The sequence below is a fragment of the Thamnophis elegans genome, chromosome 13 (genome assembly GCF_009769535.1).
Source record: "Thamnophis elegans isolate rThaEle1 chromosome 13, rThaEle1.pri, whole genome shotgun sequence".
Classification (NCBI taxonomy): domain Eukaryota; kingdom Metazoa; phylum Chordata; class Lepidosauria; order Squamata; family Colubridae; genus Thamnophis; species Thamnophis elegans.
The window spans coordinates 4233741-4257663 of record NC_045553.1 but is presented as its reverse complement, the minus strand read 5'-3'; the positions used below and the strand labels follow the sequence as shown (position 1 = coordinate 4257663).

The 23923-nt window shown below is 42.2% G+C and overlaps 1 protein-coding gene across 1 annotated transcript; it reads left to right on the top strand.

Annotated features, from left to right (window-relative positions):
* The first annotated feature begins 5847 nt into the window (after positions 1–5847).
* On the top strand, positions 5848–18347 carry LOC116516451 (acyl-CoA dehydrogenase family member 11-like). Its single transcript, XM_032228934.1, has 15 exons — positions 5848–5971; positions 6323–6782; positions 7750–7982; positions 9655–9754; positions 11080–11197; positions 11875–12017; positions 12135–12281; positions 12956–13050; positions 13635–13734; positions 14162–14302; positions 14919–15011; positions 15487–15594; positions 16241–16412; positions 17314–17380; positions 17732–18347. The coding sequence occupies exons 1-15, from the start codon at positions 5859–5861 to the stop codon at positions 17856–17858; spliced, it is 2217 nt and encodes a 738-aa protein (XP_032084825.1). The 5' UTR covers positions 5848–5858; the 3' UTR covers positions 17859–18347.
* Positions 18348–23923: the final 5576 nt, after the last annotated feature.

Below are 23923 nucleotides of genomic sequence, written 5' to 3'. Positions count from 1 at the left end.
GACTACTTCCAGCTATATAAATGGGTGTGAAATTAATTTTTTCTTGTAATTTGTCCAATAATGTCATGATGGACATATCACTGTAGCTATCTGACACCTGTGATAAATGTCTTGAAATATTGAATATGGATATTTAAAACTTTTTTCTTTCTCTTTTAAATTATAAATCTGCTTTTGTGACTCAGAACACTGCGGATTTCCTTTTTCTTTCTGTAATTCTTCCATTCTGATTTCTTTTTTAAAAAAAGAGTTAAACAAGATTTACACAGAACCTTTTCTAAAGTTTATTTATGCATGATAGATTTATTGCCTCTGCATACTTTGAATAAAGAAATGTCTGGCTTGCTATAATTATTTTCTTCATAATTAACAAAATATATTATCTCTGGTTCCCCCTCTTTCCACAACTCTCAGGTTTGCACTTGTGTATTATGAAATTGGTTCAACATATCTTGGGCTAAACAACTAAATCCAAATAAATGAAGACGGGTGGATTATTGTTGTAGTTTGAGCTTATTTTCTTTCAGCATAGTTTGTGATTAAGGGTTGATTCCCTTGATGCCATTAAAGATCATCTGGGCACAATGAAGTCAAGAGTCAGGCTATGTAGAAGCTAGGACTGCCTACATAATTTATAGTTCTGCCTTTGCTAAGAACTGCCCCAACCAGCTGTCAATGCTTTCCTGGGAATCAAGTGTACATTGCAACTATCATAAATATGAGCGTCCAAATTTGGATTATTGCATTGCAACAGTTGTGAAACATAGTCATAAATCACTTTCTTCAGTACCATTGTAACTTTAAACAGAACTAAACAGGTTCAGGAGTACTTGTTTTACTTTTTACCTGCTAATAAGTAGTATTTAGTAGTTAGGATCTTCAAAAAGCTTTGGCTGTTTTATGTGAGACAAGTTTGGGCCACTACACTGACGACAGTTCTGGGGGCTGCCAAAAGGGAGCTAGGCGAACAGCTGGCCCGTTCTTGCTCCCCAGCAATCTCAGATACGGGAGTTAAGACAGCAAACATGGTTACCCTCTAAATAGCAGGTTCCATAAGAGCTTTCCGGGAAGAGACCTCGCAGGTAACTGATGCAGGAAATTGAAACTGCAAGCAGCCTTTTCACCAGAATCAGGGACTCTTGCTGAGAAGCAATTCGGCTTGGAAAGAGGGTCGTCTCCTGCGCCAGACAAAAATGAGTTGCGTGTCTGTTAAGAAAGCAAATTCAAAAGCAAATCCCCAATTTTCTTTCCTAACCATTTTGTTCATCTGGAGTTTCATACCTTCAAGGTTTTACGCTTCTGGCTGTTGTGCATGATTTGGGCAGTAGCCATATTAATTTAGAGAGCTGGCTTTTGGGTCACAACCTAAAGGAAGACGAGACAGTTCTATGTTTGATATAATTTTTACATCCAAACAATGTGCATCCAGCTTATCCTTTGATCTGATCATCTATGATGAGCACAAATTGCCATCAGCACCCTCCTAAATATGATTTTCTTTCGTCCCCAGATTCTGCCTCTGAAATATCTCTGAATTTTTCTCCTTTCAAATTCTGCATTTTATGCATTGCTGTTCTTGATGCATTTTTTGCTTTTATGTCTTTTTTTAACCTTTTAAATCTTTTAAAAGATTTTAAAAATCTTTTTATTTTAAAAAGATTTTTAAAAAACATTTAAGGGACTAAATAAATTGCTGGATAAAATGTATCAGAAGACAATAGAAAAGGACAGTGTAGCCTGAATATAAAACATGAGTCAAGGGAAAAAAATTGTCAGAACATTAAAAATGCACTGTCTCAGTTTTGAGGGGTTTTTTTTGTTTTTATTATTGTTTTAAAGGTTTAAACATTTGTTTCAAAACATTTAAAGGCCAAAAAAAAAAAAAAAAAACAAAGACAAAAAAAGACATTATGGCTGAAAATAAATCTAACTGCATATAATTTGACATGTTTTCAATTTGATTTTTAAAACAATGCATGGTATGCCCTGATTTGTTTTTAAATCAACACAACAGACAAGTCATTTTTAGTAATAGTATTAAGGGGCAGGCAATGGAGGAGAAAAAGCTCTTCTTCAGAATAACTGAATTGAAGAGAAAATATACTTCATAGCAATAATTTAGGCAACAGGGAGCTGAAGAACCCAAGACTCTTTTTAACAATAATTCAAATGGTAGAGAAAAAGCTCCTTTGACTATCAATTTATTACACGTAATAAGATGGAAAAAATAAGAGTAACTTAAGCTCTTAAAAAAGCTCTGAGGGGATTTTGGCGGGAAGAGGGAGGCCATTTTGATCCCCCCATCATTTCCCCCTCAGGCACCTCATTCCTCCATCCCTGCCTGGGCAACTATCCTCTCAGGCGCCTTTTTAGCCCTTTTATTTCATTTTCTTATATTTCTTTTTATTTATTGCCTCTTCTGTTCTCCCCCCTGGTTCAGAGCAGCCTATAAAGCTCCCAAAAACACAGATTAAAATAGCTAAAATAATATTTCCTCTCGTAGGGAGTTGTGCACTGACTGGGCTGCCTGCTTTTTCTCTGTCTTTGGAGCATCAAAGCTCTTTTCATTTTCTTTGGGAGGCAAAAAGTGGCCCAAATTGGTAAAATTCTGTTTTGTTTTTTTTCCCCTTTTTCTTTCCCCACTTCTGTTTGGTTCAGCCTCAGGCGAATCTCTATTTTCAGCTGAAGCAAGATAAAAATTTGGGTGGGAAAAGGCAAAACGTTTCGTTTAGTGAATGAAGCGCACAAAATATTATTATTTTTCTTCTTTCAGATCCTACCCAGCTTTTGTATTTGTGAGCTGTTATTATAAAAAAAAAGCTCTTCTTAATAATTTAAGGAATAGCCAATTGAAGAGAAAATATACGTTATAATAATAATTTAAGAACGAAGGGCTCTTTTTAAACAATAGTTTAAGGGGGAGGCAGTGGTAGAGAAATATCTCCTTTGAATATCTATTTATTACAAATAATAAAATAAAGAAAATAAGGCTAACTTTTCAAAAAGCTCTGAGGGGATTTTGGTGGGAAAAGGAAGCCATTTTGACCCGCCATCATTTTCCCTTAGATGCCTCATCCCTTCCTCAAGCCCTGTCCAGGCAGCTCTCCTCTCAAGTCGTTCTTTTAGCTCTTTATTTCTTTTTCTTTTCTTTTTCTTTATTTATTGCCTCTTCTGTTCTCCCCCTGGCTCGGAGCAGCCTATAAACCTCCCAACAGAAAGATTAAAATAGCTAAAATAGTATTATCTTCTTGTAAGGAGGGGTGTACTGACTGGGCTGCCCGCTTTTCTCTTTCTTTGGAGCTTCAAAGCTCTTTTCGTTTTATTTGAGAGGCAAAAAGTGGCCCAACTGCTACAATTCTGGTTTGTTTTATTTCTCTCTTTTTCTCTCACTCTGCCATCCCCTCTTCTCTGTAGCTCAAAACAATATTTCTTCCTGGAGGGAGTTGGGTACCAATTGGGAAGGCAGCTTCTCTCTCTCTCTCTCTCTCTTCCTTTTGAACATCAAAGGTCTTTTCATTTTATTTGGGAGGCGAAAGATGGCCCGATTGGTAAAATTCTGGGGTTTCTTCTTCTTCCTCCTCCTCATTCTGACATCCTTGATTCTCTCCCTCATGTAAAAACCAGATCAGAGGGAAAGCTGTTTGCACATGCTCTATGGAACTGTTCTCTTAAATAGGGAAGGTTGTTGATTAACCATCAAATAAAGTTCTATTCTCAGCTCAAGCAAGACAAAAAAAAAATCAGATCCAGTTTTAGTTGCTGCGATATTAAAAAAATGTTGAGAGAGAGTGCAGAGAAGAGCAACAAAGAGGATTAGGGGACTGGAGGCTAAAACATAGGAAGAACGGTTGCAGGAACTGGGTATGTCTAGTTTAATGAAAAGAAGAACCAGGGGAGACAGGATAGCAGTCTTCCAATATCTCAAGGGTTGCCCCAAAGAAGAGGGAGTCAAGCTATTCTCCAAAGCACCCAAGGGTAGAACAAGAAGCAATGGGTGGAAGATTATTAAATAGAGCAGTGTTTTTCAACCTTTTTTGTGCAAAGGCACACTTTTTTCATGAAAAAAATCACGAGGCACACCACCATTAGAAAATGTTAAAAATTTTTAACTCTGTGCCTATATTGACTATATATAAAGTAATTCTCCCACGGCACACCTTACACTATGTCACGGCACACTAGTGTGCCACGGCACAGTGGTTGAAAAACAGTGAAATAGAGAACAGTTACAGGAACTGGGTATGTCTAGTTTAATGAAAAGAAGAACCAGGGGAGACACGATAGCAGTCTTCCAATATCTCAGGGGCTGCCCCAAAGAAGAGGGAGTCAAGCTATTCTCCAAGACACCCAAAGCCAGGAGAAGAAGCAATGGATGGAAGATTATTAAATAGAGAACAGTTGCAGGAATTGGGGGTGTCTAGTTTAATGAGAAGAAGGACTAGGGGAGACAGGATAGCAGCCTTCCAATATCTCATCAGGGGCTGCCCCAAAGAAGAGGGAGTCAAGCTATTCCCCAAAGCACCCGAGGGTAGAACAAGAAGCAATGGATGGAAGATTATTAAATAGAGAACAGTTGCAGGAACTGGGGGTGTCTAGTTTAATGAAAAGAAGGACTAGGGGAGACAGGATAGCAGTCTTCCAATATCTCAGGGGCTGCCCCAAAGAAGAGGGAGTCAAGCTATTCTCCAAAGCACCCAAGGGTAGAACAAGAAGCAATGGGTGGAAGATTATTAAATAGAGAACAGTTGCAGGAATTGGGGGTGTCTAGTTTAATGAGAAGGAGGACCCAGGGGAGACATGACAGCAGTCTTCCAATATCTCAGGGGCTGCCCCAAAGAAGAGGGAGTCAAGCTATTCTCCAAGACACCCAAAGCCAGGAAAAGAAGCAATGGATGGAAGATTATTAAATAGAGAACAGTTGCAGGAATTGGGGGTGTCTAGTTTAATGAAAAGAAGGACTAGGGGAGACAGGATAGCAGTCTTCCAATATCTCAGGGGTTGCCCCAAAGAAGAGGGAGTCAAGCTATTCTCCAAAGCACCCGAGGGTAGAACAAGAAGCAATGGATGGAAGATTATTAAATAGAGAACAGTTGCAGGAATTGGGGATGCCTAGTTTAATGAAAAGAAGGACTAGGGGAGACAGGATAGCAGTCTTCCAATATCTCAGGGGCTGCCACAAAGAAGCCGAAGTGGCGTAGTGGTTAGGGTGCAGTACTGCAGGCCACTTCAGCTGACTGTGATCTGCAGTTCAGCGGTTCAAATCTCACCGGCTCAAGGTGGACTCAGCCTTCCATCCTTCCGAGGTGGGTGAAATGAGGACCCGGACAGACTGTGGGGGCAAGTTGCTGACTCAATTTGCTAAAAAATCTGTAAACCCCTTAGAGAGGGCTGAAAGCCCTATGAAGCGGTATATAAGTCTAATAAATAAATAAATAAATAAAAATAATAAATAAAGAAGATGGAGATAAACTATTCTCCAAGGCACCTGAGGGCAGAACAAGAAACAATGGGTGGAAACTAATCAAGGAGAGAAGCAACCTAGAACTGAGGAGGAGTTTCCTGACAGTTAGAACAATTAATCAGTGGAACAGCTGACTGAAGGGGAAACCTATCCCATTTCCGACAAATGGTTTTCTGATGCTTCTTTAAAACTTCCAGTGCTGGAACACATTCAGACCTTCTGGAGGCAAGCTGTTCCACTGGTTAATTGTTCTAATTGTCAGGAAAATGCTACCTTAGTGTAGGTTTCCTTGGTTGTTTTCCATCCCTTGCTTTGGAGAATAGGTTTTTTTGTTTGTTTACTTACTTACTTGTCTAGCTTGTCAAACATGTACGAGATAACAGGCATAAGTATAAATATGGACATGAACACAGGAAATGGGTATGGAATAAATGGGGACGGTAGGACAGGGACGGAAGGCACTCTGGCGCACTTATGCAGGCCCCCTTTTACGGACTTCTTAGGAATGGGGTGAGATCCGACAGTAGAAAGTCTAAGGTTAAAGTTTTGGGGGTTTGAGGATGTAACAAGGGAGTCGGGTAGAGCATTCCAGGTGTGGCTGATGTCATATTTTCTGCAATCGAGTTTGCAGCGGTTGACCTTGAGTTTGTATCGATTGTTTGCCCATGTATTATTGCAGTTGACCCCCAACTCTTCTCTGTGGCAGACCCTCGAATATTGGAACCCTGCTATCATGCCCCCCTCCCCCCAAGTCCTTCTTTTCACCAGACTAGACACCCCCAATTCCAGCAACTGTTTTCTGTATGTTTGAGTCTCCAGTCCCCTAATCCTCTTGGTTGCTCTCTTCTGCACTCTTTCTAGAGTCTCCCCATCTTTTTTTTACATCGTGGGGAACCAAACCTGGACGCGATATTCCAAGGGTGGCCTTGCCTCCCTTCGCTTCCTCCTTTGGCGAACTTCGGGGAGCTGGCCGTGCGCTGCACAGGCACTGCAGAGACTGACAACGCTCCGGGGATGGAAGAGGTGCCCGAAGACTCGCGGTCTTTTTCTCTCGCACGCGCGTCTCCCCTCAACCGTGACGATCGCCTGCCCGGGGCACCCGCCTATCCCTAATCCATGCAGGAACGCCCTGCGAGGGGAGCGTGGGCAAAACCTCTCCCTGGTCGCAGTGCCACTTTTCCAGCGGGAGCCTTTGCGGGAAGCGGGAGGCAGCGGAGCGCTCCAAGACCCCTCGGCAAAGATGGGGGCGCCTCGGATGGGAAACCCCTACCTGGAAGACCCCCTGCTCCAGGGCTACCTGAGAGCCCATCTGCCTGCCCAGGTGGGTGAGCGCCAGGCGGGGGCTGGGCGGTGGGGGCCGCAGGACTGGCTCGGCGCTTCTCCGCCCGTGGCCCCTTCCCCACCGCTTTTACTCCTGAGCCCCCGGCCCCTGGCCAGGTCCCTTGATCAGATAGGGACTGGAGGATGCGGGAACCGCCTCGATGGATGAACGAGGACTCCTGCCCGGGCAAGGGGGTGGACTAGAAGACCTCCGAGGCCCCTTCCAGCCGGAGGATTCTAGGAGAGTGACAACCGGGTCGGAAAGCTCCAATTTTCTGCGTCTCAGATTTGGGACTGCTGCCTGCCCCGCACTTGCTGGGGCAAAAAGCAGAAAGAAGGGAGAAATTAAAATACTTGGAGGGGGGGAACCCTTCCCTGGTCCTGGGACTAGAGCAAAAGGGGCTCCTTTGCTTTAGCAGCTAAAGGGTAGCTTTTATCCTCTAGCATCTTCCATTCCTCTTCCAAGCACAGTTTGCACCCTTTTAATGCCAAAGATTAAGAAAACAGAGTCTTCCTCCCTTCCTGACAGGGTCTTAAGTCGTAGGAGAGGCCTCTTGTGAAAGGTTGTCCTCTCCAACGTTCTTCAAAGGGGTGCTACTGTAAATCATCCATATCACCAGTAGCTGTTGTCAAACAAATGTTTAATATTCAAGGACAAGTTGTACATTTAATGTACATTTTCCTCCAGCTGCCCAAAGACAAATCATGCATTAGATTGCCACTCAGGCTAAAGTTTTGAGTGTTCTTTAGGAAAGACACTGAGAGGCGACTTGGTTGTTCTGAGAACTAACCACAAACTTAGCTTGTTTGAAGAAGCAACTTCTTCAAACAAGCTAAGTAGTTGGATGAAACTACTGGCCAAATAAGAAAGAAATCAGCAGCTCTTCAACTTAGCTCCTTTCAAAGCTACCTTCTGGTTCCTGTCCCACCACCTCTTCACGTTCCATATTTATGCATTGACCTTGTAGGTGTTTGCCGAGGTGAACGTTGACCTGGAACGGTTCGGAACTCGTGTGAGAGATGAAGTTGACTTCTTGGGCCGTGAGTGTGAGCTAAACCCACCCAGATTATTGCATTTTGATGCCTGGGGACAGCGTGTGGACCAGGTGATCACCTCCCCAGCCTGGAAGAGGCTGAAGGACATCTCTGCTGAGGAGAGCCTTGTGGCTGAAGGTTACAAAAGGAGATACTCCTGTTGGAGGTACTGCTGTGGTCTATGGGAGCCATGCAAAGCCATGTGAACCTGCTTGGCTATCTCTTGCATATTCTTGGCTCCTAGCATGGCTTAATGTTGGTGGGTTTTTTTTGTTTAATAATAATTGATTAAATCCACTTTGATTAAAGTCCATTAAGAGACATCAGAAACAACAATATATATTTTAACCAATTAATCATAGTCCTTTCTTTTTAATTTAAGTATTCTGGTCTTTAGACCCGTAAAATCAGCAGTCTCCAACCTTTTGGATACCGTTCCATGGAAAACAATTATTCCAGGAACCCAAGGTGGGGAAGAGTGGGGACTGATTTCATGCATTATCTAGGTCCCACTCATGCACAGATGAAGCTTGGCTTGCTTGCATGGTCCAGTTAGAAATGAGTCCTGGAAAGACTCTGGTCAACAGGACCTGTCTGCTTTACCCAAGTACATTTTTTTTCAGTAGGCAGGGCCCTCTGCACAAACATCTCTAAATTTCAGAGGTTATTAACCAGGGGTGAAATGTTACGAACTGGTAGTAAAAAAAAATGCTTAAAAAAAGTAAAAAGAAATCCCGACGATCAGCTGTGCCTGATTGTCTGTCAGGTTCCTGCTTGTTGCAGGGGACATTTTATGTGAAGTCCAGCTGCTTTTACATTGTGTGTGAGTCAGTTGTGCAGCTACATCCACTTGGTCACATGACCACCACTGGTATTGACCCTAACATATTGCCATCCTCTGCCCAAGCAGTTCTGAAGGGCCAGTATAAACAGATTCCATATGAACTGAGATTGTGAAACTATCCCTCATGTCCTGTTGTATTGCCTCCTCCATAAAGATTTATGTACCAGATAAAATATCCCTGAAATTCCAGCCTCTTTTATATACAACTACTATTATTGGATTGGTATATTATAGTAGCCCTGAACACAGCCTTGTTTTGCTACGCTTGCCTTTAAAATTAGGCAGACCACTGATGATTTTACCATCAGTTGTAATATGTTACTACATACTTCCCTGTTCCGTAACATTCTTTTAATGTTTAATTTTTGTGCTGGTCTGTGACCATAATAAAGATTGATAGAAACCTGGCCATCCTGCTTCTTCTCACTTATAGATATTAGGTCTTTTACAAATGTATTTTAACTTTGTCTTAAATGTTTATCATCTACTATGATAACTTTTACACACACACACACACGAACGCACACACACCACTCTGCTTGTACTGGTCTACTACCGCAATAAACTGAATTGGTAACTGCTTTTTGGATATTAAGAACCTTCAGCAGTTCCAGACGTGATTTAAAAAGGATGGGTGCAAACCCAATCTCCTTGTGAAGCTGGCAAACCACAGCTTGACTGAAGATGGCTTGGGTCCCAGGGCTCTAAACCCGTGGGAATCTATTCTCTTCTGGTCTCCTGGTGGGGAGCTGCTATCCAGAATACATGTTGGGCGATCCCAGGTCCCCTCCTTGTTCAGAATTCCAGACAGGAATTCTGAGAAGCTGGCTCCTTCCTCATTTAGTGGCAGTCATGGGCTCTGCTCTCCATGGAGTCAACTTCAATTACCAACTGCTTCCTCAGAAGTCCTTTTTCTTTTCCAGTATTTCAAATCTGCCACATAGGCAGTTTGGGGAGGCATGCCAAGTACACCTATGTATTTTTCTTTTCGCAGCCGTGTTTATCAGATTGCCAAGATGTATATTTTTATACCCTTTTCTGCTTCCTATGGATGCCCTCTAGCCATGACTGACGGAGCAGCAAAAGTAATTGAGGTAATTCTTTAATGTTGCAAAGGGGGAACTAAGTGACTGCTTTTGTTATTTTAAATCTCCGGGTGTCCTCGGTAACATTTGTAAAAATCTCTCCGTCGTTTCTCCTACCCCTCTGTCTTATGCTAACAAATTGAAAAGTCACAGCCATTTTGTACCTGTTGAATAGTCATAGCTCTTTCCATCTACACCACCAAAAATTTCCCTGAAGGATGGTTGGATTCTGCCCGCCACGCGCCCCCAAGCAACATTCCTAGGATCTGGCTCCAATTCCAGATCATTTTACTTTGCAAACCATCCAGAATCATCAAGAATGACTTGGGTGACCATTTAAATTTTCTTCAATAAATATAAATAATAAATTATGTCCTGTCATTCCCAGAGCCCATACAGTGACATTGGGCCTGTGAAATAAACCCCAGTTCATGATGCAACTTAACAACAGGATCTCGAAATAGTCTTGATAGGGAAGAGGTGAATATTTCGCTGCCGAGATCATGGGGGAATAGAAGAGCTGTTTGGACCACAGCATCCTTCAACTGCTGTGTATCTCTTGCTACTGTGGGTGGGGTTGGCAGAAGTGTGATTGCACACCCTGATTTGCTGAGAGAGACATACTACACCCAGAAGTCAAAGGCCAGGCTGGTCTGAGCCCCGGTTGACTTTCTGCAGATACAAGGCTAGACAAGGATGAGGCAGCGAATGGGTGAAGCACCCAGAACTGAAGGCACAAGAATAATTGTCAAGCTAGCCTATAAGGGATCACTTCCAGGCATCAGAAAGCCTCCACCAGAGAGATGTTATAGCCCGGGCTGCAGCTGTTTACTCCAATTCCTCTAGCATTCATTAGTCCTAAAGAGCCACGCAGGAGAGCAACCCAAGGCCTTAGAAGGAAGCATTGGGGCCCCTGGCTGGGTGGCTGCCTGGGTTAATCCAGCTCAGAACATTGTGTGCTAGCAGGAATTGATTCTGGCCTGGTTCCTCTCTGCCATGTTCCATGTGGTACAAAGGCCTTGGTGATTGTCCTCCTCTGAGCTTGCCGTAGGCCATGACCCTTCAGAGCTGTGGGTGCAGTATATCTGGAGAAGCTCCCTTGCCTCCCTTTGCTGCTCAGCGACTTTACCCATGGCTCTGCTGTGCCAGGGATCCTGACTATCTAGCTGCAAATAGGCCCCCTGATTATGATGGTGACCACCATGTACTTTTAGTCCTCTTGCTCGTGCCAACCCATCTCATATAGGAATTGAAGGCAGGCTGACAGATATTTCGTCTCTGCACCCATCTATATACAGTACCTGCCTTTTGTCTCTTGCTTGCAACTCCAACAGTCTTTAGGTATCCCAAAACCCTTGGAGGAAGCCTATGCTCATTTGACATCAAGTGACCCCAAGACATTCTGGATCTCTGGCCAATGGATGACTGAACGCAAAGGCGGCTCTGATGTTGGTAAGGGCGTGCAACACGGGAGACCCAATTTTTTCTTTCTGAAATAATAGAGTTTAGTAAACAAGAGTGTATTCGGGTAGGCTGACTTATTCAACAGTCTGCATTAGAGAAGTTACATTCATATGTTAGGCTTGTTTTCCAGACAAGTTTTGTGGGGTTTCTTTTTTTGCTATGTTTTGAATTTTGTGCTTGCTTTATGCATGCTATTCAATAAAAAGGGGAATGGGGTGTCCATAAACTACAACTTGCACAATGGCTACAAGCGATCATCTTCTAGATTATTTGTCAATGCTCTTCTTCTGCAATCATAGATGGCAGAAAAATCAGATACCTTGTTCACACAGAAATCACCCTAATACCCCTGATGAAACTGGAAACCTTACAACGTATTTTAGAGAAATTGTGCTGCCAGCTAATCTAACTATTAATAATTTTTAAAAGGCATTTTGGTGTTTTAAGCTTTGGTATCTGATCTGGCTGTAATAAAAGGTTTGTTTGAGCAGGCACTACCTCTAGAAGTCTCACAGCTTTGTGCTGGGGAAATAGGAAGAGGGGGTTGTGAAGGTCACTATAAACACATGAATGAAAAGCAGAATCAAAATCTAACTAATCAATCACTTGTCTTTGATCATCTTTTAGAGGAAATTTGTGGCCCAAGAATACTTTTTTTTCCCCAGGAGGTGGAACAGAAACTGTTGCACGGGAACTTCCAGATGGCTCCTACAGCCTGCACGGTTTCAAATGGTTCACATCAGCGGCTGATTCAGACATGACGTTGACCCTGGCAAGGATCGTGGGCCCTGATGGGCAGATAAAACAGGTCAGATTCCCAGGCCAACCCAAGGAATATGAAACAGCAGCTTGCAAGTAGTTGTGTGTAATGTCCGAATTCCAGCTCGGTGTATTTGGTCTGACGCTATCACCTTTTGTGTGGCAGGGCTCCAGAGGCCTCTCTCTCTTCTACCTGAAAACATATGAGGATGGGAAGCTGAATGGCATAAAAATAGAGAGGCTGAAAGAGAAGATGGGCACGAGGCCGTTGCCAACTGCAGAGCTGTTGCTGGATGGAGCTCGAGCACATCTGGTAGGAACCACGGAGGAAAGCATTTCCTCCATGCAGTACATTGAGTGCAGAGAGTGCAGTCGGGCAGGGAGGGCTGCTAATTTTGAAAGGAGAGAATCAGCAAGATGGCGGGGTTGACTTAGACCAGTGTTTTCCGGCTTGGCCATTTTGGAATATGTAGACTTCAGTTCCCAGAATTCCCCAGCTAGCATATGGATTTATACCAGCAGGTGGAAAAGCTACGCAGGGGCTCACCTCTAGTGTCTGGTGCAGTTTGCTTCAAATGATTTCTGTTGTTTTTAAAACTTTTAGCAGGGGGAAAAAAAGCTTGAGACTTCTGAACAATTGTTCAAAAAGCTTTAGACCCCAGAGGATGGTACAACAGGCCTCTTCGGAGCATTCAATCACAAACATGGTTTTAGCATCTTATGTTGCTGCTTTGCTTGAATTGTGTTACTCAGCTTTATGGTCCCTCTGATCTGCAGACTTTGTACATTTTTAGAATTAGTTATTTAAATTGAAATGTTGGTTTGTAGGTCCGGTCTTTCTAGTAGTTTGCTTCAAATTCTCTTCTCTTTCTCAAATCCTGAAAATTTTGTTTTTTGTAAATGTACCAATGTTGCCCGTTTAATTGCATTTTAGTTTTTAAGGAGAACCAAATCAAATAATTTGAATCTGTAACTCATTGCTTTCAGATCACTCCAGAAGGCCAGGGGATACATTACATTGTCAATATGATGAACATCACTAGGATCTATAATACTGTGTCTGCAGCAGCAAGTATGAGAAGGTGATTTTCAAGACTGAGTAGTAGAAGCAACTAGGAAAAACTATATCTGGGCAAAATTAAAAGCAATTCAGCTGTACTGTTATCGCAAGGATAATTATGCAAACTTAAATCAGTGTGAACAATTGGAAAATGTAGTTTGGCATGTCCTAAATTTTCAAACTGCTAGAGATATGGTGACATCACCTGTTGGCCAACTTCCTGCCGACCATAGAGGATTACTCAGGTGTATTAAGCGTTTCGACATCTTCATGCACCTATCTGCAAACTTTGTGTTAAGCAAAATATATATATATATATGCCAAGGAAAATACCCATTTTGCTCTCCAATATTGGCAGCATGTTCTTGAGTGGAGGGGTTGTTTCTTTAGTCTGTATAAAGAGAAATGGAAATCATTTTGCTGCCTAGAAGTTGGAGTGACAGAGGAAGAAGTTTCTGGCATTTTTATTATATTAATGTTATATCCCTCGAGTATATAATATTACATACTGATTCCCTGACTTTTTGTTTTAATTAAAGAATGAAATTAAATTCTGGGAAATAGCAGAAAGTTAATGCCTGTGCCTGGCTTTGCTCCCATCCATAGAATTGTTGACCTGGCACGGGATTACACCACCAAAAGGGAAGCCTTTGGAAAACCCCTCAAGGATCACCCTTTGCATATGCAAACTCTGGCACGAATGGAGGTGAGCACATGGCCTCTTGGGCCAGGGGCACTTGGGAAAGATTCCAGCACGTTCTCCTACTATCATTTAGAATCAAATGTCAGCGTAGGGAAAGTAGCATACAACTGGAGAACTTTAACAACAGGATGAAGCATGTAAGATTCAGAAAGTTTAACCTACTAGGGAAGGAGAGGCAGTTTGCTGTAGTGGAAATGGGGAGTTCTAGTCTGACCTGAAGTCGAAAAGCCAGCGGGATGACCTTGGGCACTAGGAAGCAGCATCACTCAAGGGCAAATCACTTCCAAAAATCTTTCCAAGAGAACTGCAGGGATTTGTCCAGGAACTTGCCACACACAGGGAAACTGCCATTGCCACCCGCAAATCGTGCTTTGTAGTTTGCCATGTGATTATTGCTCCAGGTAGTTGAACTCCCTTCCCACTTCTGCAGGTGCAAAGCCAAGCAGCGTTCCTCCTGGCGATGGAGCTGGCGAGACTGCTTGGCCTGGAAGAAACGAAGAAGGCGACGGAGCAGGAGAAGCACATGCTGAGGCTGCTCACCCCTCTCGCTAAACTTTATACGGCAAAGCAGGTCACACTCAGTTTGATGCCATGGATAAGCGGTCTCCACGACTGGCAAAGAGGCCAGATATTAATAGGGGATGAGGGGAGGAAACATCTGCGCAGGCTGTTATATTCTTGACCAGGCTGTTTGGCCATTGAGTCTACGGCAGGGCTGTCAAACTCCCAGCCCATGGGCCGGATGTGTCATGTGCTGGCCACGCACACACGCATTTTAGCGAAGGGGGAAAGAGTCCCGATACAACTGGCAAAGAGGTGCCTATTCAGGGCCATTGAATCTACGGGATCAAAGAATCCGGAATCATTATCAGCCCCTCTTCCCCTAATGACGTTTATTCAGAGGCATCAGTTTTTTGTCACAAATCAATGAAGGTAGATGCCTTTGAGTGAAATGGCTTTATCAGAAGAGGAGCTACTGGGTTCTTGGTTATTTGATTTGGCAGATGACCATAAGCAGACAGGCCCCCGAATCCTCAAATAAATGTGGCTGAGATGTTTTATCAGTGCTTGAGGATCAAATGCACAAAAGCAAAAATATTGAAACATTTATTTAGTGGACTGTTGTTTGTCCTTCTCTCAGCCTGGCATATTTGTCAGATGTGTAAACTAGTCAGTTTGTGTTTCAGGCTATCGCTGTGACCTCGGAAGGCTTGGAGTGTTTCGGAGGACAGGGCTTCATGGAAGACACAGGACTGCCTGTTTTTTTTCGGGATACCCAGGTAAAGAAGCACTGGACTTTTCTTTTTTTTTACTCCTTCTCTACTTTCTTGTAGCCAGCTGCTATTTTAGGGAGGAAAAGCACAGAGAAATTTACACCTTAGTTCCTTTGTTTCACTTTTTCATCCTGACATAAATTTTGTTATCACAGAGTTCTGAGATCATGAAGAAAAGGGGGGGGGGGAGTAATTCAGGCCTCTGAATACTGAGAAAGTGCCTTTTAAAGGAAATAAAATGTCCTTTAAACTGAACATTTGTCTTTGAAAAAAACAACGGGGGCATGCTGTAATTCTTGGAGATGTTCCAAATATTTGGAAACAAACCCATTTACAAGGAAAAGTGTTCAAGGGTACATTTGTAAAGTCATGACTGACATCTGTTGTTACTTTTAAGCAATTCTAGTGAGAATAACACATACATTCATAGAAATGTGGGAAAAAATCTGCTGCTTGAGCTCTGCCTCTCTTTCGCCACCAGGTGCTACCAATCTGGGAGGGAACCACCAACGTCCTGTCCCTGGATGTTCTGCGCTGCATTCTCAAGAGCCAAGGAAAAGTGCTGGATGTCTTTTTCTGCACTGCCCAGGTTGGCACCAATACCTGAGTTTGTCACACCACCTATAAATGTTAAAATTTGGGATGTGCCTGGTAGGAGCAACAGGCTCACTTGGCCTCATGTAAACGGAGACGGTCTTTATAAATATTGATGTGCTGCTATTGCCCCTTCAGAACTCACTTCGCTGTAGTTTGCGGTTTATTCATCTTGTTCATAGCTAACAGAAAATAATTTTTTAAGTAGCACAGTCCAAATTTACCGCACTACTTATTTTGCCCACATTCAGGGTGAAAAATGTAACCATCTGCCAAAGTAGAAACCAATTCAGGGATCTTAAGTCTAAAGCATCCAGAGACCTCTGAAAATTACAATTCCATAACAACATTTAAGATGAGTTCTGGTAGTCTCAACCACAATTTTGGGTACGTAACCCTCAAAAGACCAGCACAGTCCTTAGCCTGAGCAAAGCTGTGACACTCTTCTCCACAGGTGCTTAGGTCACCAGTTCATTTGGAGGTGTCACTAAACCTATCCTTATTTTTTTTTGCAACACTCTTGGTGGGAATAGAGTATCCTATCTTCAAAGAAGTAGCAGCTGAGTAACCTCGTTTGCTTGCCAAAAGTAGTGTGAGTTATTATGTGTGTTTTTTTCTGTGACTTGGGGGGTTCCTTGCAGGCCAAGTTGGAGGCAGCTACCCAGCAGTCCGAACTGCAGGCTTCTGTGCAAATAATTCAGAATAATCTGCAAAAACTCAAGCAGTTTGTTCGAAGAACGGACTCAAAGGGAGAAGCTGGCTGGCAGCTGGCAGCGAGAGACTTTGCCTATACTCTGGCATGGATCTATGAAGGTAGGGAAAGAATTGCCTCAAAATCTTTTGCTTCTTTACCATAAAGTCTTCTCAGATTGTTGAACGTTGCTCAGAAAGACTTTGAATGATAATCCTCTAAAACAACCCAGCATTCAGAGTTTGAATGAATGCTTAAAAAAGATTCTGTACACACACACACACACACACACACAAACACAAAAAGATGTAGGCAGAAAGAGGCTCATTGCAGTGATGGAGCAGACAGAAGTCGGAAGTCTTAAGCTCCACAACTGTTGCCAAGCAGACTAATTAGAGCATCAGCAAAACTAGCCGGTGATATGTGCAGCACTGAAGGTGGCAATGGTGTATGGTAATGTTAGAAATCTAAAAACACCAAAGATAACAGTGCAAGACTGAATTGATCAAGGGGGCAGGAAAACCCACAGATGGGTTTAAATTTAACATCAACAAAATTAGTCTTCTCTTCTATAAATGGGATGCCCTGTTTTTGTGCAACCCCAGGAGTTTTAAGTCAGGAGCTCACCCATGCCTAGACTGCCTTCCTTTCATTTGTCGCCTTTAGCTGTTGCATCACCTTCCTAGGCATCCTGATATTTCCCCTTCCTAGGCATGCTTCTGATTCTTTAACAGGCTCAGGATTCTTTCCTAGTTCCATAGCTCATGCTGTCAACTGTTCTCCCAAATCCAAGCTTCGCAGTGGCAAAAGAAGAAGCAGGAAGACCTTTCTTTAGGGGAAAGTGGTTCCTGAAATGCCGCTAATGGGGATTAATCAGAAGACTTTAAAGGGAGCTTGCAAATTATTCCCTACAGTGGAGAATTCCCCATGTGGTCAAGTGTAGAGCCGATTCAGGATACAGGGTAGATCTCATTAGGAAGATGAATCGGAAATGTCCATAAACTATGTCCTTAATTCCCACAGGAGTCCTTCTACTGGAGCATGCCGCCAGGGCTGGCGCATCAGCCACAAACATCTACGCTGCTCAGAGGTATCCATTACATCTAATAGCAAAGCAAAGACTGAGAAACCCAAAAGATTGTATATATTAACTTGGGAAACGCACATCCTCACCTGCATGAGCCGGGGCAAATATGTGCAAAGGCCATTTAATTGAGTGACAGGGTTCGTGCACACTGGCCGCAAGGCAGATGCTGTCAAAGCTTTCTGCTATGTACTCCAATTGGATGTTGATTGTCACAGACCTGCCTTGGTAGCCAAGAGCTGCCGTCACCTTTCAATCATAGCAATAGGAAGCAACATTGAGATAGACAGGGTCTGAAACTGGGAAATCCAGTCTTAATTTGAAGGTAGAAGGCTTTCTCCTCTCTTCTTTCTGCAGGTGGTGTCAGGAGGATGTCTGCCTTGTGGACAGAGAAGAGAAGGCTGGTTCTTACAATTCTAAAGGAGCTTCCCTGGATAAATCTTTGGTTTATGATGGGTATTCTTCTCTAAGAGGAAAACTGTAGCAATTAACAGCTGATCACTAAAAAATGAAGAACACAAATACAAAATTATTTAACAGTAAAGATAATATCTCTGGCTTTCCACAACCCTCGGGTAATGCTCTATATTCAAAGTGCTTGGTATTATGGCATTCAATTCTCATTTTTATCATTTGAATACCTGTAGTGATGTCTGGCAACTTTTATTCTCTCAATTAAAAGTGATTCTTAATAGACTACTTCCAGCTATATAAATGGGTGTGAAATTAATTTTTTCTCGTAATTTGTCCAATAATGATTGATTTAAAAAATAATTTCTGTGCCTCTGCATACTTTGAATAAAGAAATGTCTGGCTTGCTGTAATTATTTTCTTCATAATTAACAAAATATATTATCTCTGGTTCCCCCTTTTTCCACAACTCTCAGGTTTGCACTTGTGTATTATGAAATTGGTTCAACATATCTTGGGCTAAACAACTAAATCCAAATAAATGAAGACAGGTGGATTATTATTGTAGTTTGAGCTTATTTTCTTTCAGCATAGTTTGTGATTAATGGTTGATTCCCTTGATGCCATTAAAGGTCATCTGGGCACAATGAAGTCAAGAGTCAGGCTACGTAGAAACTAGCGTGACCCGTCAAAACCGCGGTCCACAAAAGCGCGATCGACGAAAGCGCACATTTGACATCATCACAGCGCGACGAAAAAAATTAAAAATTGAAATAAAAATAAAATTAAAGCAAGCCGATTCACATAAAGGTAAGGGTTAGGTTTAGGTTTAGGGTTAGGGTTAGGTTAAGGGTTAGGGTTAGGTTTAGAGCGTTAGAGTTACGTTTAGCGTTAGGTTAAGGGTTAGCGTTAGGTTTAGCGTTACGTTAACGGTTAGGTTTAGGGTTAGATTTAGGGTTAGGTTAAGGGTTAGGTTTAGGGTTAGGTTTGGGGGGGTTAGGGTAAGGTTTTCGCTTTATTTTTACATTTTTCGATCACAGCGCGATGTTTTCGTCGCGCTGTGATGACGTCAAATGCGGGCTTTCGGCGACCGCGATTTTGTCCGCGGTTTTGTGGTGGAACCGAAACTAGGACTGCCTACATAATTTATAGTTCTCCCTTTGCTAAGAACTGCCCCACCAGCTGTCAATGCTTTCCTGGGAGTCAAATGTACATTGCAACTATCATAAATACGAGCGTCCAAATTTGGATTACTGCATTGCAACAGTTGTGAAACATAGTCATAAATCACTTTCTTCAGTACCATTGTAACTTCTGCCAAAATAGCAATAGCAGTTAGACTTATATACCGCTTCATAGGGCTTTCAGCCCTCTCTAAGCGGTTTACAGAGTCAGCATATTGCCCCCAACAACAATCCGGGTTCTCATTTTACCCACCTCGGAAGGATGGAAGGCTGAGTCAACCCTGAGCCGGTGAGATTTGAACAGCCGAATTGCAGAACTGCAGTCAGCTGAAGTAGCCTGCAGTGCTGCATTTAACCACTGCGCCTGGAGGTAGGCAAACAGCTGGCCCGTTCTTGCTCCCCAGCAATCTCAGATACGGGAGTTAAGACAGCAAACATGGTTACCCTCTAAATAGCAGGTTCCATAAGAGCTTTCCGGGAAGAGACCTCGCAAATAACTGATGCAGGAAATTGAAACTGCAAGCAGCCTTTTCACCAGAATCAGGGACTCTTGCTGAGAAGCAATTCGGCTTGGAAAGAGGGCCGTTTCCTGCGCCAGACAAAAATGAGTTGCGTGTCTGTTAAGAAAGCAAATTCAAAAGCAAATCCCCAATTTTCTTTCCTAACCATTTTGTTCGTCGGGAGTTTCATACCTTCAAGGTTTTACGCTTCTGGCTGTTGTGCATGATTTGGGCAGTAGCCATATTAATTTAGAGAGCTGGCTTTTGGGTCACAACCTAAAGGAAGACGAGACAGTTCTATGTTTGATATAATTTTTACATCCAAACAACGTGCATCCAGCTTATCCTTTGATCTGATCATGTGTGATGAGCACAAATTGCCATCAGCACCCTCCTGAATATGATTTTCTTTCGTCCCCAGATTCTGCCTCTGAAATATCTCTGAATTTTTCTCCTTTCAAACTCTGCATTTTATGCATTGCTGTTCTTGATGCATTTTTGCTTTTATGTCTTTTTTTTAACCTTTTAAATCTTTTAAAAGATTTTTAAAAAATTTATATTTTAAAAAGATTTTTTAAAAAACATTTAAGGGACTAAATAAATTGCTGGATAAAATGTATCAGAAGACAATAGAAAAGGACAGTGTAGCCTGAATATAAAACATGAGTCAAGGGGAAAAAATTGTCAGAACATTAAAAATGCACTGTCTCAGTTTTGAGGGGGTTTTTTTGTTTTTATTATTGTTTTAAAGGTTTAAACATTTGTTTCAAAACATTTAAAGGCCAAAATAAAGAAAAAGACAAAGACAAAAAAAGACATTATGGCTGAAAATAAATCTAACTGAATATAATTTGACGTGTTTTCCATTTGATTTTTAAAGCAATGCATGGTATGCCCTGATTTGTTTTTAAATCAACACAACAGACAAGTCATTTTTAGTAATAGTTTAAAGGACAGGCAATGGAAGAGAAAAAGCTCTTCTTCAGAATAACTGAATTGAAGAGAAAATATACTTCATAGCAATAATTTAGGCAACAGGGAGCTGAAGAACCCAAGACTCTTTTTAACAATAATTCAAATGGTAGAGAAAAAGCTCCTTTGACTATCAATTTATTACACGTAATAAGATGGAAAAAATAAGAGTAACTTAAGCTCTTAAAAAAGCTCTGAGGGGATTTTGGCGGGAAGAGGGAGGCCATTTTGATCCCCCCATCATTTCCCCCTCAGGCACCTCATTCCTCCATCCCTGCCTGGGCAACTATCCTCTCAGGCGCCTTTTTAGCCCTTTTATTTCATTTTCTTATATTTCTTTTTATTTATTGCCTCTTCTGTTCTCCCCCCTGGTTCAGAGCAGCCTATAAAGCTCCCAAAACACAGATTAAAATAGCTAAAATAATATTTCCTCTCGTAGGGAGTTGTGTTCTGACTGGGCTGCCTGCTTTTTCTCTCTCTTTGGAGCATCAAAGCTCTTTTCATTTTATTTGGGAGGCAAAAAGTGGCCCAAATTGGTAAAATTCTGCTTTGTTTTGTTTTGTTTCTCTTTTTCTTTCCCCACTTCTGTTTGGTTCAGCCTCAGGCGAAGCTCTATTTTCAGCTGAAGCAGGATAAAAATTTGGGTGGGAAAAGGCAAAACGTTCCGGTTTTTTTTTAGTGAATGAAGCGCACAAAATATTATTATTTTTCTTCTTTCAGATCCTACCCAGCTTTTGTATTTGTGAGCTGTTATTATAAAAAAAAAGCTCTTCTTAATAATTTAAGGAATAGCCAATTGAAGAGAAAATATACGTTATAATAATAATTTAAGAACGAAGGGCTCTTTTTAAACAGTAGTTTAAGGGGGAGGCAGTGGTAGAGAAATATCTCCTTTGAATATCTATTTATTACAAATAATAAAATAAAGAAAATAAGGCTAACTTTTCAAAAAGCTCTGAGGGGATTTGGGCGGGAAAAGGAAGCCATTTTGACCCGCCATCATTTTCCCTTAGATGCCTCATCCCTTCCTCAAGCCCTGTCCGGGCAGCTCTCCTCTCAAGTCGTTCTTTTAGCTCTTTATTTCTTTTTCTTTTCTTTTTCTTTATTTATTGCCTCTTCTGTTCTCCCCCTGGCTCGGAGCAGCCTATAAACCTCCCAACAGAAAGATTAAAATAGCTAAAATAGTATTATCTTCTTGTAAGGAGGGGTGTACTGACTGGGCTGCCTGCTTTTCTCTTTCTTTGGAGCTTCAAAGCTCTTTTCATTTTATTTGAGAGGCAAAAAGTGGCCCAACTGCTACAATTCTGGTTTGTTTTATTTCTCTCTTTTTCTCTCACTCTGCCATCCCCTCTTCTCTGTAGCTCAAAATAATATTTCTTCCTGGAGGGAGTTGGGTACCAATTGGGAAGGCAGCTTCTCTCTCTCTCTCTCTCTCTTCCTTTTGAACATCAAAGGTCTTTTCATTTTATTTGGGAGGCGAAAGATGGCCCGATTGGTAAAATTCTGGGGTTTTTTCTTCTTCCTCCTCCTCATTCTGACATCCTTGATTCTCTCCCTCATGTAAAAACCAGATCAGAGGGAAAGCTGTTTGCACATGCTCTATGGAACTGTTCTCTTAAATAGGGAAGGTTGTTGATTAACCATCAAATAAAGTTCTATTCTCAGCTCAAGCAAGACAAAAAAAATCGGATCCAGTTTTAGTTGCCACGATATTAAAAAAATGTTGAGAGAGAGTGCAGAGAAGAGCAACAAAGAGGATTAGGGGACTGGAGGCTAAAACATATGAAGAACGGTTGCAGGAATTGGGTATGTCTAGTTTAATGAAAAGAAAGACTAGGGGAGACAGGATAGCAGTCTTCCAATATCTCAAGGGTTGCCCCAAAGAAGAGGGAGTCAAGCTATTCTCCAAAGCACCCAAGGGTAGAACAAGAAGCAATGGGTGGAAGATTATTAAATAGAGAACAGTTGCAGGAATTGGGGGTGTCTAGTTTAATGAGAAGAAGGACTAGGGGAGACAGGATAGCAGTCTTCCAATATCTCAGGGGCTGCCACAAAGAAGCCGAAGTGGCGTAGTGGTTAGGGTGCAGTACTGCAGGCCACTTTAGCTGACTGTGATCTGCAGTTCAGCGGTTCAAATCTCACCGGCTCAAGGTCGACTCAGCCTTCCATCCTTCCGAGGTGGGTGAAATGAGGCCCCGACTGTGGGGGCAAGTTGCTGACTCAATTTGCTAAAAAATCTGTAAACCCCTTAGAGAGGGCTGAAAGCCCTATGAAGCAGTATATAAGTCTAATAAATAAATAAATAAATAAATAAATAAATAAATATAATAAATAAAGAAGAGGGAGTCAAACTATTCTCCAAGGCACCTGAGTGCAGAACAAAAAGCAATGGGTGGAAACTAATCAAGGAGAGAAGCAACTTAGAACTAAGGGAAATTTCCTGACAGTTAGAACAATTAATCAGTGGAACAGCTGACTGAAGGGGAAACCTATCCCATTTCCGACAAATGGTTTTCTGATCGCTTCTTAAAAACTTCCAGTGCTGGAACACATTCAGACCTTCTGGAGGCAAGCTGTTCCACTGGTTAATTGTTCTAATTGTCAGGAAAATGCTACCTTAGTGTAGGTTTCCTTGGTTGTTTTCCATCCCTTGCTTTGTAGAATAGATTTGTTTGTTTGTTTACTTACTTACTTGTCTAGCTTGTCAAACATGTACGAGATAACAGCCATAAGTATAAACATGGACATGAACACAGGAAATGGGTACGAATAAATGGGGACGGTAGGACAGGGACGGAAGGCACTCTAAGAGCCAAGGTGGCGCAGTGGTTAAATGCAGCACTGCAGGCTACTTCAGCTGACTGCAGTTCTGCAGTTCGGCGGTTCAAATCTCACCGGCTCAGGGTTGACTCAGCCTTCCATCCTTCCGAGGTGGGTAAAATGAGGACCCGGATTGTTGTTGGGGGCAATATGCTGACTCTGTAAACTGCTTAGAGAGGGCTGAAAGCCCTATGAAGCAGTATATAAGTCTAACTATTGCTATTGCTATTGCTACTCTGGTGCACTTATGCAGGCCCCCTTTTACGGACTTCTTAGGAATGGGGTGAGATCGACAGTAGAAAGTCTAAGGTTAAAGTTTTGGGGGTTTGAGGATGTAACAAGGGAGTCGGGTAGAGCATTCCAGGCTTTGACCTCTCTGTGGCTGATGTCGTATTTTCTGCAATCCAGTTTGCAGCGCTTGACCTTGAGTTTGTATCGATTGTTTGCCCGTGTATTATTGCAGTTGACCCCCAACTCTTCTCTGTGGCAGACCCTCGAATATTGGAACCCTGCTATCATGCCCCCCTCCCCCCAAGTCCTTCTTTTCACCAGACTAGACATCCCCAATTCCAGCAACTGTTTTCTGTTTCCAGTCCCCTAATCCTCTTTGTTGCTCTTCTCTGCACTCTCTCTCAACATTTTTTTTTATATTGCAGCAACTA

Bases quoted from the DNA above. Each gene is read 5' to 3' on its own strand.
- LOC116516451 (XM_032228934.1), top strand. From the start codon at position 5,859: ATGGACATGAACACAGGAAATGGGTATGGAATAAATGGGGACGGTAGG. The intron at 16,413-17,313 runs GTAGGGAAAGAA...TAATTCCCACAG, and splicing joins TCTGGCATGGATCTATGAAG to GAGTCCTTCTACTGGAGCAT. The intron at 17,381-17,731 runs GTATCCATTACA...TTCTTTCTGCAG, and splicing joins AACATCTACGCTGCTCAGAG to GTGGTGTCAGGAGGATGTCT.